The sequence below is a fragment of the Sinocyclocheilus grahami genome, unplaced genomic scaffold (genome assembly GCF_001515645.1).
Source record: "Sinocyclocheilus grahami isolate Dianchi unplaced genomic scaffold, SAMN03320097.WGS_v1.1 scaffold344.1, whole genome shotgun sequence".
Lineage (NCBI taxonomy): Eukaryota > Metazoa > Chordata > Actinopteri > Cypriniformes > Cyprinidae > Sinocyclocheilus > Sinocyclocheilus grahami.
Window position 1 is genome coordinate 2,338,558 of NW_015505523.1, and position 15,381 is coordinate 2,353,938.

General features: G+C 36.9%; 2 protein-coding genes across 3 annotated transcripts in view; both read right to left on the reverse strand.

The window, feature by feature from the left end:
• Positions 1-133: 133 nt before the first annotated feature.
• On the reverse strand, positions 134-9,548 carry sms (spermine synthase). 2 transcript variants are annotated; one of them, XM_016228817.1, is made up of 11 exons: positions 9,280-9,548; positions 7,740-7,860; positions 7,048-7,135; positions 5,987-6,051; positions 5,697-5,872; positions 5,455-5,609; positions 5,272-5,361; positions 2,995-3,109; positions 2,829-2,908; positions 2,626-2,741; positions 134-1,023 (listed from the first exon to the last, which is right to left on the reverse strand). In XM_016228817.1, the coding sequence occupies exons 1-11, from the start codon at positions 9,323-9,325 to the stop codon at positions 993-995; spliced, it is 1,083 nt and encodes a 360-aa protein (XP_016084303.1). In that variant the 5' UTR covers positions 9,326-9,548; the 3' UTR covers positions 134-992. The 2 variants fall into 2 exon arrangements, with proteins under 2 accessions (XP_016084303.1, XP_016084302.1); XM_016228816.1 differs by having other exon boundaries at positions 9,274-9,548.
• A 2,583-nt stretch (positions 9,549-12,131) lies between these two features.
• The window catches only part of LOC107603291 (connector enhancer of kinase suppressor of ras 2-like), a 47,826-nt gene continuing 44,576 nt past the window's right edge, over positions 12,132-15,381 (reverse strand). Inside the window, exons 26-27 of the mRNA XM_016296051.1 lie at positions 13,723-13,922; positions 12,132-12,524 (exon numbers count right to left, since the gene is read on the reverse strand). Coding sequence (XP_016151537.1) covers positions 12,474-12,524; positions 13,723-13,922 — 251 coding nt within the window. The 3' untranslated portion in view covers positions 12,132-12,473. The remainder of the gene's footprint in view (positions 12,525-13,722; positions 13,923-15,381) is intronic.

Sequence of the window (15,381 nt, forward strand, 5' to 3'; positions counted from 1 at the left end):
AGTTTTGATAGCAGTTATGATTGTGAAGTGCTATGAGACATAGCAATCACAATGATCATAATAATAATAATTGTGCATAGTATTTTCATAGGACTGGATCAGAGAACAGAAAAAAGTAGACTAGACATTTTTTTCCTCAACTGCTTTAATAGATGATTATCACTCATTAACAGAAGTTACTTTTCAGGGCAGGATCACTGGTATATGTTAAAATAAAATAATAAATAATATCAGCGAAGCACCTTATGGATAAAAGGGCGTGAATCTAAGTGGCCTACATTCAGTAAAAACTTTTCTTATTATTAAAAAGAAAAATCCTTGCAAAAACATCAAGCAGGGAAACCTACTTTGGACCTAGTATGTGCTAATCATAAAAAATTAAACATTCACAGTTCAAAGAAAACAAGAATGAAAATTGCCACAGCAATTACTTTTTTCCCTTTTAAGACATATTTAGGGGCTTCAATAGACTATTCAGTGAAATCCCAGAATGCAACACTGCCAATGAACTCTCTGTGAAGCACCATGAATCAAATCACACTCAAGCCACAGTTACAAAAGGATGCAAAAAATTCAAACACAAAGGCCACTGGAGCTACAGTAAAACACAAATTGCTTTGTAAAATCTGAATCATAAGAGCAAATCCTCAAAGGCAGGAGTCAGAAAAGTGTCTGGATGCTTCGCCACCCTCCAGGCTGCAGTGTCACTCACACACCGCACCACAGCGCTCCCTGGAGGACTCCACGCAAACAACATCAAACTAACACTGGCAAACAAAAACAAGGAACTCTGTGAATTTTCAAACACAAAAAATGCAAATAGCCATGTCAAAACAGGGAAGGCTGTTAATTTTTGGACGTGAAGGGACAGTGGAAACGGAAACAGTGCTTGGAGAGATATGTGCACGTCTCCCCTCAGTGCATCAGAGGGTGAGGGGGAATTCTTCACATTCCGGCAGGACTTGGAGGAGAGAGTGAAGGAGGAAGAGACATTACTTCTTCCAGATGGTGTAAAACACCCATCTGAGTCAACATGTTAAGGAACAGTCAATTCATGTGCTATGAGGCCGTCTATGAGGGTTTCCTTAAAGGGGTCATATGATGTTGCTAAAAAGAACATTATTTTGTGTATTTGGTGTAATTAAATGCGTTTATGCGGTTTAAGGTTAAAAAAACACATTATTTTCCACATACTGTACATTATTGTTTCTCCTCTATGCCCCGCCTTTTTGAAACACATCGATTTTTACAAAGCTCATCGGTCTGAAAAAGCGAGGTGTGCTCTGATTGTCCAGCTATTCAGTGCGTTGTGATTGGCCGAATACCTCAAGCGTGTGACCGAAATGTTACGCCCCTACCATATTGTGATGCCCTGTCCGGCCGGAGCGTAACATAAAACCATGTCTGCATTTGTGATCAAAGAAATTACAAACAACAAGTGCTACCCTACACTGCTCAAAACTCACGTCTGAATCGTCAGTGGAAAATTCTTTAATATAAAAAAACGTACTTACGTTTGTGAGTCAGAACAGACGGCATTGTAGTCTACTCTACCAGCATCAGGAAGCAGTCCTCCATAAAATGCACTGGACATCTGAATATTTGGGTTGAACTGTTCTGAAACAGTGTTGTAAATACAACTTAACCACTGATTTCTAGTCGTGTCCTCTTTTGGAAGGCCAAACAAAGTATTTTTGCTTTCACAACGAAAAAGCATCACACACCGCGGCCTTGTGTGAGCGGAGGCCGGAGGCCTAGAGTGAGCCGCGGCCTAGAGTATGCAGAGGCCGGCTTGAGTGAACAGAGGTGGGCGGACTTGAGAACAGCGTGGCCGGCGGATTCGACGTTGGAGCGTCCGGCGGGCTTGCGGCAACCACGTGACGACCCCGGGCTGGACTCCGCTTCGTCCACGGTGAAAGCAGATCTGGTGATCCACAGCGTGAAGTTGAAGTATTTCCTCAGCGACCAGCACGGATCAGCTCCAGTCATGACGAAGCGGCTTTCATCCTCTTTTGGAAGGCCAAACAAAGTAGTTTCGCTTTCACAACGAAACACACAGCGCCTTCACGACACGGCGACGGCGGCGGCAACAACAATACTACAGCGAGAATAAAAGTTACACCTTCTTTCTTTGTGTGAACATTTGGGCGGCGTTATGCAAATCTTTCCAAATTGTGACGTAGATATGTGGGGGCGTGTTAGAACGAGCCGTTTTAGGTAGGCGTGGCTGACTCTTAAATTTTTATAAAGAATATCTCTTTGGATTTGAGACTTTAGTCTTTGCAACTTTACAGATCTTCTTTATGCACCAAGAGCTTGTAACACTCCAAAGAGAAAGCAAAAATTTTAATCTCATCATATGACCCCTTTAACAAAATTTCAGTGGACAACAAGAAAAAAAAAGTTAAATTAAAGCAAGCATTTATCAATTTACGGTTATCTTGAAATTTCTTGTATAATTATAATAACTAAATAATTGCCAGCTATGATGGTAAATTTTTGACAGAAAAAAACAACTCTTAAATAATAAATGTACTTTTTATAAACAAAATTGTAAATCATTTAACACATCATTTTTATGATAAATGTATTTCACCACAAGAGAACTGAATTTACAAAGGATACAGCTCCATATATGAGGGAACACACACCACCTCTTTGGAAAAATCCACTTTGCACGAAAGTCTCCCCAAAAGCTTTTCATATTCACGGAGCGCATCAGTCAGATTCACACAATTACCCTACAGGCAGAAAATAACATAATAGCATATTAAAGAAATGAATAACAGCAACAATTCACAGTAAATTGAACTACCTGCCCCTCTCACCTGTGTGAAGTACTTTCCACCAGGCCGCAGAACTCTAATGGAGAGGTCAAGAATGAGTCTCAGGAATTCCCATGTTGAATCTATAGAAAAATCCAGATCAAATAAATCAATGTAATACTTGTAAGGCTCAGTCAGAAAAGTGTAGCCGCATATACTGTACACTAACCTTCCTCAGGTGCTGTGGAAATAGGGACAGCTGTCAAGTCATTTATGACATAATCAAACGTTCTCCCTTGCTCGGCAAACTTTTTAAGTACGGGAACACAGTCTTGAACCAAAACCTAAAACAAAAAACGGGGGAAAATTTGAAAAAATTGTAAGTGATATTCATTGTGGGAAATATACTTTCATTGTTCGTCAATAAAGAGGCTGGCAGTTGCCCAGAGTTTGGGTAATTTCCCTCAACTGTCAACATTGCACTTGTTTCAAAAGCAGGAAAGGGGCCTCATTGTAACTTCAAGCATACAAATAGGTTTAGCATCTTTTGAATGGTCCTGAGAGAGAGCCAAAATAGGACAAATAAATGAGAATGTGTAATAGAGACTAATAGAACACTACCGTTAAAATGCTTGGGGTCAGTAGGAAGAAATTAATACTTTTAGACAGCAAGGACTTATTAAATTGATCAAAAGTGACAGTAAAGACATTTAGAATGTGACAAAACATTTCTATTCTATTATAAATGCTGTTCTTTTTAACTTTAACATGATTCATCAGAGAATCATGACAAAAATGTATTACGGTTTCTACTATGTGAAGCAGCACAACTGTTTTCAAAATTGATAATAGTAAGTAATGTTTCTTGAGCACCAAATCAGCAAATTAGAATGATTTCTACAAGACCACGTGACACTAAAGACTGAAGTAATGATGCTGAAGATTCAGCTTTGCCATCACAGGAATAAATTACATTTTAAAGGGATAGTTCACCCAAAAATTAACATTTGATGTTTATCTGCTTACCCCCAGGGTAGGTGACTTTGTTTCTTCAGTAGAACACAAACGAAGATTTTGAACTCTAACCGTTGCAGTCTGTCAGTCATATAATGGAAGTGAATGGGAATCACGGCTTTGAGAGTCAAAAAAAAACATACACAAACAAAACCAAATTAAACCCTGCGGCTCGTGACGATACATTGATGTGTAAAGACATGAAACGATCGGTCTGTGCAAGAAACTGAACAGTATTTATATCGTTTTTTTACCTCTGATTCACCACAATGTCCGTACTGTCCTGAGCGCGTTCGCATCTTCTTCTTGCTTGACGGCGGATCGCAGACTTATAAGTGCATTACCGCGACCTATCTCGCAAATGGACCATTGACACTCCTAATTGAGATTGTAGATAGAGTGTCAATGGTCCATTTGAGAGATAGGTGGCGGTAATGCACATAAAAGTCTGCGATCCGCCGTAAAGCAAGCAAGAAGAAGAAGACGCGAACGCGCTCAGGACAGTACGGACATTGTGGTGAATCAGAGGTAAAAAAAACGATATAAATACTGTTCAGTTTCTTGCACAGACCGATCGTTTCATGTCTTTACACATCAATGTATCGTCACGAGCCGCAGGGTTTAATTTGGTTTTGTTTGTTTATGTTTTTTGACTCTCAAAGCCGTGATTCCCATTCACTTCCATTATAAGACTGATAGACCGCAACGGTTTGAGTTCAAAATCTTCGTTTGTGTTCTACTGAAGAAACAAAGTCACCTAGATCTTGGATGCCCTGGGGGTAAGCAGATAAACATAAAATTAGCATTTTTGGGTGAACTATCCCTTTAAAATATATTCAAATAGAAAACAGTTCTTTTAAATTTCGTTGTATTTTTACGTATTATGATCAAATAAATGCAGTCTAAAGGTCCTTCCAGCATGAAATTTTCGTATGCGTTTTTTGGTATTCGTCATCCTAAAAATTCCGTCACACACAGAAACCTTGCACATCGAGTCCGATGCATATTAACAAATTCGTTGCCTTAAGAAATTTGCAAAACAAGGCGAAATAGAGTCTTGTGAGGATGATTTTGTTGTCCTCTGTCTGGGATGGACCCAATATTTCCTCTTTCTTTTTCTCTTATAAAGAGGAAATATTAGGTCCATGCAATCCGTCTCTTTGTATTCCACACTTTTTGTCATACAGTGCTTTATGCTGCGAGACCAAGTGGATCAACTTGTCAGTGGCCATTCTGGATTTTGGCATTCACTTGTACGGTGGCTCTGAATTGTCAAAACATCTCTCAAAATGCTTGTTGTGGATGCGAAAAACGCCAAAACATGAGGTCGCATTTATTTTTTAATGTGCGAAAATTTCGGACTCTCATCTCAAAGAAATCTCATCAATCCCAAACTTTTGAACAGAAGTTTATAGATACAAACTGAAGCTTTGCTGGTAATTGGGGGCAAAATAAATGAGAGCTGTCACTGTATAGACAATTCAATCCTTACCTCATAACAATCTCCCTTCAAGTTATCTAAAACATTCCCGCATGTCTTCCTCATGTGTTTTCGACATCCATCAATGACCAGCTCGTCAATGTAAAAAATATTAAATTAAGGAAAGTAAGAACTAGTCAGACAGTTAGAAATTACTGAGTTGTTTTCCATTTAACTGTTAAGCATAAAGGATATCTCAACCATGGTGATCATCTTTGGTTTGAGCTTCACCGCCTCATGGAGAATTCCACCATCTCCTCCTCCAAGAATTAGTACCTCCTTTCCAGCATAGTGCTCTTTGCCGCTGCCCATAATGGCCTGAGTGTAGGGCAGATCACTTTCTGCCAGATCTGACATTCAATCACACTAAATTACCACATGTTCACACGACACAATAACCCTAAAACTAGTCAATAAACAAGACCCTTTTTACTTACTGACATCCCCGTTAAGGATGAGTATATTGCCAAACTGCCGCGAGTGCAAGATTTTGATGTTCTGGTAGGCGGAGTCCTTCTCGTACACAACTTCATCAATATCATATTCCATCAGCCTGCCGTCAGCCGTGGGCCAGTATCGGTCCACATCACTGCCTCGAATCAGCACAGGGAGTCTGACAGGAAACATTCAGTTAACAGATCTAAATAATATTCCACAGGATACATGCTTGAAATGAGTACACAATGAGGACGTCTTATTTATGGAAACTGATTCAGAATGAAAATACCTCTTGATCCTTTGGATATTTCCATCCAGGAGAGCTTTTAATTTCTTCTCCAGTGCATTCAGTAGCTACAAAGAAAACATTGTCTTAATTATGACCTTCTAAATAAAGAGAAACACATTCTGGAATGGTTCGTGGTTGATCTGAGGTCAGAATGATGTACATGCTGTTATTTTTAACAAATAATAAAAATGTTTATTATTTGATTTAAAAGTGAGCAGCAAATCAGTATATTAGAATGATTTCTGAAGATTCATGTGACACTGAAAACAAGTAATGGCTGCTGAAAATTTAGTTCACCAAATTACATTTTAAAATAGAAAGCAGATATTTTCAAATGTAATAACATTTCAAAATATTTCTGCTTTTGCTGTATCTTTGATCATGTCATAGTGAGCTTAAGAGACTTCTTTCCAAAACATTTTTAAAAATACCAACCACAACTTTTTTTGAATGATAGTATATAAACATAGACTTTAGGGTATGACTGGAAATATGACATTTGCCATTCATTGTGAGATTTGCTAAAGAATAAATATAACTCTTTTATTTGTATTTTTAAAGGGACAGTTCATCCAAAACTGAAAATTCTGTCATTAATTAAATACAAACCCTCATGACCTTCGTTCATCTTCGGAACACAAATTAAGATATTTTTGATAAAATCCGAAAGCTTTTTGACCCTGCATAGACAGCAATGCAACTGACATGTTCAAGGCCCAGAAAAGTAGTACGGACTTCGTTAAAATAGTCCATGTGACATCAGTGGTTCAACCTTAATTTTATGAAGCTACGAGAATACTCTCTGTGCGCAAAGAAAACAGAAATAACGACTTTATTCAACAATTTCTTCTCTTCCGTGTAACCGTCCGCCGCCATTCATGAGAGTTCATCAAAAATATCTTAATTTGTGTTCTGAAGATGAACGAAGGCCTTACAGGTTTGGAACGACATGAGGGTAAGTAATTAATGACAGAATTTTCAGTTTTGGGTGAACTATCCCTTTAAGATTAACATTAAGTTATCATGCATCCCTAGTATCTCTATCAGTTCTGTTAACTCACATTGTCTACTTGCGCTACATCATCCCCTTCAAGACACTGCAGGTCAAAGGTCACCAGACCATGGGAGTGCATTCGTAAGATGGCAAACCTGATCACAAGGAAAATACAGAAGCACAATTAAAACCTCAAAACTGCAGTCAAAAACCAAAAAGTGATATGCGGCGCTCAGGCCAGATTCATCCCAGCTTAAGCCTACACAAAGCCCCAACAGCTGTGTTTACAGCGAGCCACACACAAAACAGGAAGTGAGTGCCAAAGCCTTTAGATCAGATGCACAAAGCCACTAAAATGACCCTGCGCTCTTCTAAATGCGTTCCTTTGTTGCACAGAGGATGCACTTAACTGGCCAATCAATGGTCATCCTAAAGAGTGTCTGAACACAGGAGCACACCTGGTGTTTTCAGTGGGGCGTTTGTGTGGTCAGGCATCATTATTGTCAGTTAGATTTAACATTATGCTTAGCTGTTACAGAGCAAAAATGAAAAAGCTCCATGGAATGGCCTGATGGAAAGGAAACTGGTGGCTTTTTTTTTCTAGCTTACGAGTCATTGCTAAAAAATTCGATATAATGAGAGGGCAATCGTTCATTATTCATCATTCAAATTCAGATCCCTCCCCCTTTCAGCTAAGCAAAACTTGTTGAAGAGTTTTTGCATACTGTGGCATGTTGCGAAAGAGGCAAAAGTGCTCACCTGCCATTCTTGCCGACAAAGGTTGCCAGATAGCCGTGTCCATACAAGTTGTGGACGTTCTCTGTCATTTCCTGCTCTTGAAATATAGACTGCAGGCCATGCACAGTCGCAGAGACATCAGCTAAACAGAGAGGAAAAACAGACAGATTCATTTATCCTGTAAGCTGACCCTAAAGCCAATCATACTGCTCGGCTCATTTGCATATTTAATTATGTTTCTTAAACAACTTAAAGGGATAGTTCAGCCCATAAACTAAAACTCTGTCATCATTTACACATCTTCATGTTGTTGCAACCTATTTTTTGGGTGAAACATAAAAGAAGATATTTTGTGTTTTTTGCAATAGAAGTCAATGGTAACCAAAACGGTTTTGTTACCAACATTCTTCAAAATATGTTTTGAAAGAAAGGCATACATGTTTGACATACAAACCATACATCTTTTTTACACTGAAAGTGAATGGTGACTGAGACTGTCATTCTGTCCAACATCTTTTGTTTTCCACAGAGGAAAGTCAGATCGGTTTTGAACAGCATGAGCGATTAAGTGATTTTCTTTTTTTTAATAAAATAAGTGAAATAACAATGAAATACATTACAAAGTTTTCCCTTTAAAACTCACAAATCACAAATAAGTTTAAGTACATATCATATATAATACCGGTAATTAATATAACTGTGCAATTCAAATTGCTCTTGAATAAAAGGATATCTTGCAAAAAAATCGATTTTAACCTAGTTACGCACATCTACCCAAACAAGTCGATCCCTATTGATTCCTATCCATTCTACTGTATAAAGCAGGGTGGAATTGTAACATACAGATATGCAGAAGTAAATTGATCTAATATAAATCCCAAAACATAGTACATGATAGTCTGCACCTGTCACACTGCTCACAAAACAGATAAGGCATGCTTGTGTGTAATATCAAAGTATGATCACTGCAGTGTGCAAGTATGGACTACTCATCTTATCGGCTTGCGATATTATTAGCCAGTGAAATACAGGCACGACTGTCATAGGAGGTGAGAGACTTTCAGAGCTTGCCAACATACAGAAAAACACTCCTAATTCAAAAATCTGTGTCATATACACCGGAGCAAGTTAGTAGCTAACGGAGTTGCGCACTGTGCATTCGTAACAATAGGTAATATAATATGTAATAGGAAATATTTCTGTTAGTTCGTCTGCGAGTACATATGTATGTTCATATATGTGCTTCATTTAAATGCAAGAAATACGGTCGATATTAGCATCCGCTAACACCGCTATGCTACCCCCTAGAAGGTCATTTATCAGAGCAAACATCAGGAGGACGTGCACAACAAAAGAAGCCATACGCTCGATTGCAATAACACGTGCATCCCGCGGCCGTCTCGGCAATGCAACAGTGGGACTGCAGCCTCGCCGCTGTTATAGAGACAAAAAATCGCTTACAGAGCAGTTGCGAGGAGGCCCGCACGTCTGCAGTGCAACACGAGCCCTCCTCTTACTCTCCTCTTCACTCGCCCCCTTCATTCATTTCACTCACATTTACCTGGCGCACGGAGCTTGAAGTCAAGGGTGTAATGTAGCACTGCCATGATGGGGTAAAGCCGTCTGCCATGCCTGGATGAGGCAGCCGGTGGTGAATCGGTGGAGAGTCTGTGGTGACAGAGGGAGAGAGCGATTACGCCGGAGGGAGGGAGGTGTGTGGTGTGTGTTGTGAGCGCTCGCTCTGTCTGGCTGTCTGTCTCTCCGACTCACTCACTCACTCGAGCTCGGAAGTGGTGCAGGGGAAGTGCTGGGGAGGTTGATTCATCTCAGCGAATCGAATCTTTTGAATCCTTCCTTAACGGAGATTCGTTCACCAATGCTCTTTTAATTGCTACAGAACAGATACCCAGCAAAGATAGAACGTTCCCATTAACAAGAATGTCCTTTTTTTCGTAACTCAAAGCTAATCATCCAACATGAGGTTCTTGTAGGCTATAATGTGACAACTTAAAGAGAACCTTCTTCAATCTACACTGAACGTTCCTAAATTCAAAACGTTCTCGAAAATTATTACTAGGTTTTGTTTTTATAACCAAAAATAACATTCCCAGAATGTTCTGGGAACCAAAAACTGTTAGCGGGTACATCCATTTACACACACTCTATTAGATTAGTGGAAAACAATTCAGTGTAATTTTCATATTTGTTACTTGAATGTGATCATTTCCAGTTTTGTTCAATAACTCTTTCAGTGGGCCTTTCTGTATAATATATCGTTGTAGGTGGTGGCAAACGTGAATGAGTCATAGAATATTGTATGAGTCATTTTAGTCGATTCAATCTTGACCGAAACAAGTCTCTCTACAGACAAGCAGCTATATTCTTTCATTTATCTTGTCATCTGTTGGGACTTTAAAAAACTGAAAAACAATAGTAAGGCCCTTAATGTCATTTTAATTGTGTTTAGCCTATCTTGTGAACGAGATCGATTCACTGAGCGAATCAGTTCGGTTAATCAGACTACCCGACTCGAAGGCTATTACTCTTCGAACTTTTTGCCCTCAAACGAAGAACTAAAAAGAACTTCATTTGAAGTATATCGGGGCCTTTAGAATTACTGAGAACATTTTCCATTTTGATTTGTACTATTTAATACACCTTTCTGCAAATACGTTGACACAGTTATCATGCCGTTAACTGAAAACTGAAACGTAAAGCTACAATAACTCATTTGAATGTGGCTCTGTAGGGGACGAATTCCGTGCACCGAAGTGAACACTAATGATTAGTTCAATAAAAGGATTCGATTCGTGGGTAGAGTGGCCCTGAAGCCCCCAAGCCCGGTTTCACACGTGTAGGGCGTTTGCGTAGCCTACCCCTTACGAAAATTAACCATGGTTTAACTACAAATAAAACAAAACAAAAAACATGGTTACTATAGTTAAACTATGGTAACCACAAATTAACCATGGTTTTCCTACAATAACAATAGTTTAACCATGGAGTTTACTGTGGTTATACATAATCAATACGCCAAAAAAACATGTTTACTACACTTTTACTATACTAAAACCATGGTTAATTTTCGTACTGCTGCAATCCGGTCACCATAAATATTAATCGGCCTATTCTCCAGGGTGCAGCATTGGGTTATTTTGAAACAACTAGAATTATGACTGTTCCTTATTGTGGCAGTTTCAGATGGTAATAATTCCATAATATTATGATGCACCACAATGTGACTGAACGATTACAATATTAATTTACCAGGGTACAGGGTTTAATGTTCTCCAAAATATTTCAAAGAACATCATGGTGCATGTCCAAAAAACATGGTAGTAGGCTACCATGGTAATTTTGATTGAGCACTCAATACTTTAATCAGAACAAAACCGTTCAGTTCTGGTTATCTGTTTGTGTCATCCAAGGGCAGAGAGTACTCAGTTTTTAATGAAAACCTCTCACTACACTCTCCATAAGAGTACCCTCATTCAAGCCCTTATCATTTCCCTCATAATGCTGGCCTTAATCCAAGCATTTTAATTGCCAACTGAACTAGAATGAGTTGCACGTTTATGGGAATGTGCATCGAATGCCTAGAATAGGCAGTGCATGGGATCTAACCAGAGAATAAATATAGGTTACTGTAAGTACAGCCCAGCTGTCATCATCAGTAGGCCTATGTCACCTTAAGATGATTTTCAGATGATTATGCAGTCAGTGATAATACACATTGTGTACATCTATTGTCATCTATAATTTAGAAATAACAACTGAATCCATTGGACTGTCCTGATGACCCAACCCTCCAAGAAATAAAAAAAATATTTAACACACTGGATACCAAACAAGTCATACTGGTACTTAAAATAATGTCAAAACATCAAACAATTTATTGATAAAATTACTTTTTTTGGAGATACTACAACACTGGTGCTTTCACATGAAAGTTTCATTTAGTTAAAAATCTTTCAGGAACACATGAAAAGGAATTTACGCTTGCAGTTATCTTCAGATAACACATAGTTGAGCATACAAAACAATGTACAAACATCTCAATAAATATCATGCTTACAAAAATAGACAGTGTTAAACTAATTAATCGTTTTAGTTCAACATTATTGCAAGAACCTTGCTGCTAGGGTGCAAACGGTCAGAATATTACAACATACATTATATACAACAGACCTAGGCTTTCAACACTCACCCGAACACAGACACGCAATCATTGCATCCTGTCAATCCTGCTCTTACACTCATAGTTACATTTACCATTGAAAAATGTTAGTTTCAGTTAAGACACATCACAGACAGAAAATCTATTGACTAGACAATGGCCATGCAAATCAGATTTAGAACAAAATAATTTCTATACCAGTAGTTTAATTCTTTTATCCCTGTGTTTTTTTTCTCTTTCAGTCATGAGAGACTACTGTAGGGTAGAGTTCATTGGAAGTGCAGTTATTTGGTCTCAGATGGAGGCCAAAGTCATTATTACGAACACAAATAATTCAAGAGAAAAGAACTTTACATACAAAATAATGCCAATATTAGCATGTGCAATAACATAAAGCAAAGAAAGTGAGTGCAACGAGAGGAAATCCATGAATGCTGCAACAGAGTAAAAGAGTGAGAAATAGATGTTTGATAAAAGCAACTAAGATGAACCCTCCAGGGAAAGAGAGTGGAGCTTTTTTTAGCAGATATGGCTGAAATGACTGGTGCTGAGCCCTGCTGTGTTCTCTGTATCTCTGGCTACACATCCCGATGGATGATCTTAGTCTCTGCCTCTTGAAGAGGGATGTCCTGTCAAAACAAGACCTGCACGATTAATGATGTGTATTAAATTATGCAACACACGTCTATGATCATAAGACATAAAACAAAGATGTTTTTTTCAAAGCTGAAACACAGACATGCTAGTTTTTTTTAAGTGCAAGTTGTGTCCAAAAATGCCTCTGGTAAACATAAAAAGAAATATAGTGCATTTAAAACTGCCAATCAGAAGCTTCATGGCGTCTTTCAAAAAAAATATTTGCATCTTTGATTATAACGTAAAAAAAAAAAGTTTTTGATTTGTTTATTAAATTTCACCCACTGAAGATCACTTGCTTTAAACTGAATATTATGTCATTCTAATGTACATGCCACTTTGAAAATCAAAAAGACATCCTTTTTCTGTGGAAGACAAAAATTATTTGTTTTTCTTCCATTTAGCTAAATTGCATTATAATGTCTGGATGTTAAAAAACTGGGAACACTTTACAAAATGGTTTAATTGGTTTAGTTTAAGTTAAACATTAGTTAATGCATTAGATATCATGAGCTAAGAATGAACAACATTTTAACAGCATTTATTAATCTATGTTATGGGTAGTTTTTGAAATATACTGTACTATTATTCATTCTTAATTCATTTTTTTTCATAATACATTAATAAATGTAAAAAAAAAAAGTTCAGACAGTGATTGGTAGTTTTTTGTTTAGCAAGGATGGATGTATTAAACTGAGTGACAGTAAAGAAATTACAATGTTAGAAAAGATTTCTACTTAAACTTAAACTTTCTATCCAAACAATCATGAAAAAAAATTATGATTTGAGCACCAAATCAGCATATTAGAATGATTTCTGAAAGATCATATGACACTGAAGACTGGAGTAATGATGCTGAAAATTCAGCTTTCAATCGCAGGAATAAATTACATTTTAATGAATATATGCAAATAGAAAACAGTTATTTTAAATTGAAATAATATTTCACAATATTACAATATTAGTTTTTACTGTATTTTCGATCAAATAAATGCAGCCTTGGTGAGCAAAAGAGACAACTTAAAAATTTTTTTTGAATATGTGTATAAATATTAGGTTAAGATTTGGGCATTTAAAAACGCAATCACTACATCTTACACTTATGCTATGAACTAGTTTTTTTGTGTGTGTGTGTGGTCAGGTTGTTTAGGGAAAGCAGTAAACCAGGACGTGAACTGATGAAAGCTGTACCTTGAATGAGTTTTGAAGGATCCGCAGGCGGTGCAGCTTTTCATTGAGTAACGGATCATTGCAACGGCGGACGAATGATCGCTTGTACTCTAATCGAGAAGAGGACCTGTGCTCATTGACAGGCGATAGACTAGTCCTCTCCAGAGCCCTGTACAAATCCCCCAACGAGTCAGCCTGGTGCCTGCGCTCCCACTCTGGACCTACAGAGGGCGGTGAAGAGGTCCTTACAATGCAATACACCATATGAATGAATTATTAAATACAACATAAATTTGAAACTAATGGTTTTGTAATGTATCAAATATGGTTATTTAAATAATTATCATGAAGCATGTAAATACATTAATATGGTACATGTTATTAAAGGCTAGGTTTAAAATCCATTTATATATAGTATATAACAGGGATTCTCAGCTCTGTCTTTTCGTCTAAGGTTTAAAACCCTTGCTATAGTATAACACAACAGAGTAAGTGCTTATTGTAATTATCATATTAGCTGTTCTCATTAGGGAATTACACATTAGAATGACTATAAGGGATCCCAGGTTGGAAGAAAGAGAGAGAACGGCCCTAAAGCCACATTCCTCCATTCCATCCTGAGACGACATTAACACGGACTGAAGGGACTCCTCCTCGTGTGCTTTGAGGCACAGTTTAGTTCTGAGGAACGGTGAATGTGTGGAACAGAAAGGAGGGATGAAAAAGGATAGACAGGGATGAGAGCTGTCACGTTGGATTAGAAGGACTGCATCTAATATGAGGCTATTGGAGGTCTTAAGGGAGATGGGTATTCAGCTGAGATTTGCAGCTACAGTGCATCTGAATCAAGCAGCAATATGTTCATCATTACAGGCTACAATACAAATAACTGAAGCGCTGAAGCAAAATGCAGCATCCTCTCAATGACATTTTGCAACAAAAAAAAACATGGTACTAAAAGACAATATTATGGTGAGTACAGATATTGTTAGGTTGATATCAAGCCATTCTCAAAACTACAGAAGTGATTCATACACAAAATTTGTTAAAAACAAACAAACAAACAAACTGATCAATATTTCACCAACACTTTTACACTTTTCAACTGATCCAACAAAAGCATTCACAGGCAAAATAAGTTACTTATTTTTTGGATAAGAAATGTAAAGCTCAACACTTACACATTGCTCAAAACAAAGATGAAAACAATTTTCCATACACAAAAAAACTTTGCATAAATATTATGTAAAAAAGAAAACAATATATAAAAATACAAATAATAATATATTATTAATATATAAACATATATGAATAACATTATTAATATTATTGTTATTATTATTCCAAGATATTAATAATAAATAAAAATAAGGTTTAAAATAATAATGTTAAAATAATCACTATCAGATTAATTATTAATAATTATAGATTTTTCCAAATTATTATTATTATTATTACTATTCATATATTTATAAAATTTAAAAAAAAAATGTATATTGGTTGGTCATTATTAAAATAATATAAAATTATAGTTTTTATATTCAAAATATAAAAACTATAGACAAAAGTTTTTTTTCCATTTAGCTAAATTACATTATAATGCCTGGATATTATTAAAATAATATAAATATATATATATATATATATATATATATATATATATATATTACAAAATATTTT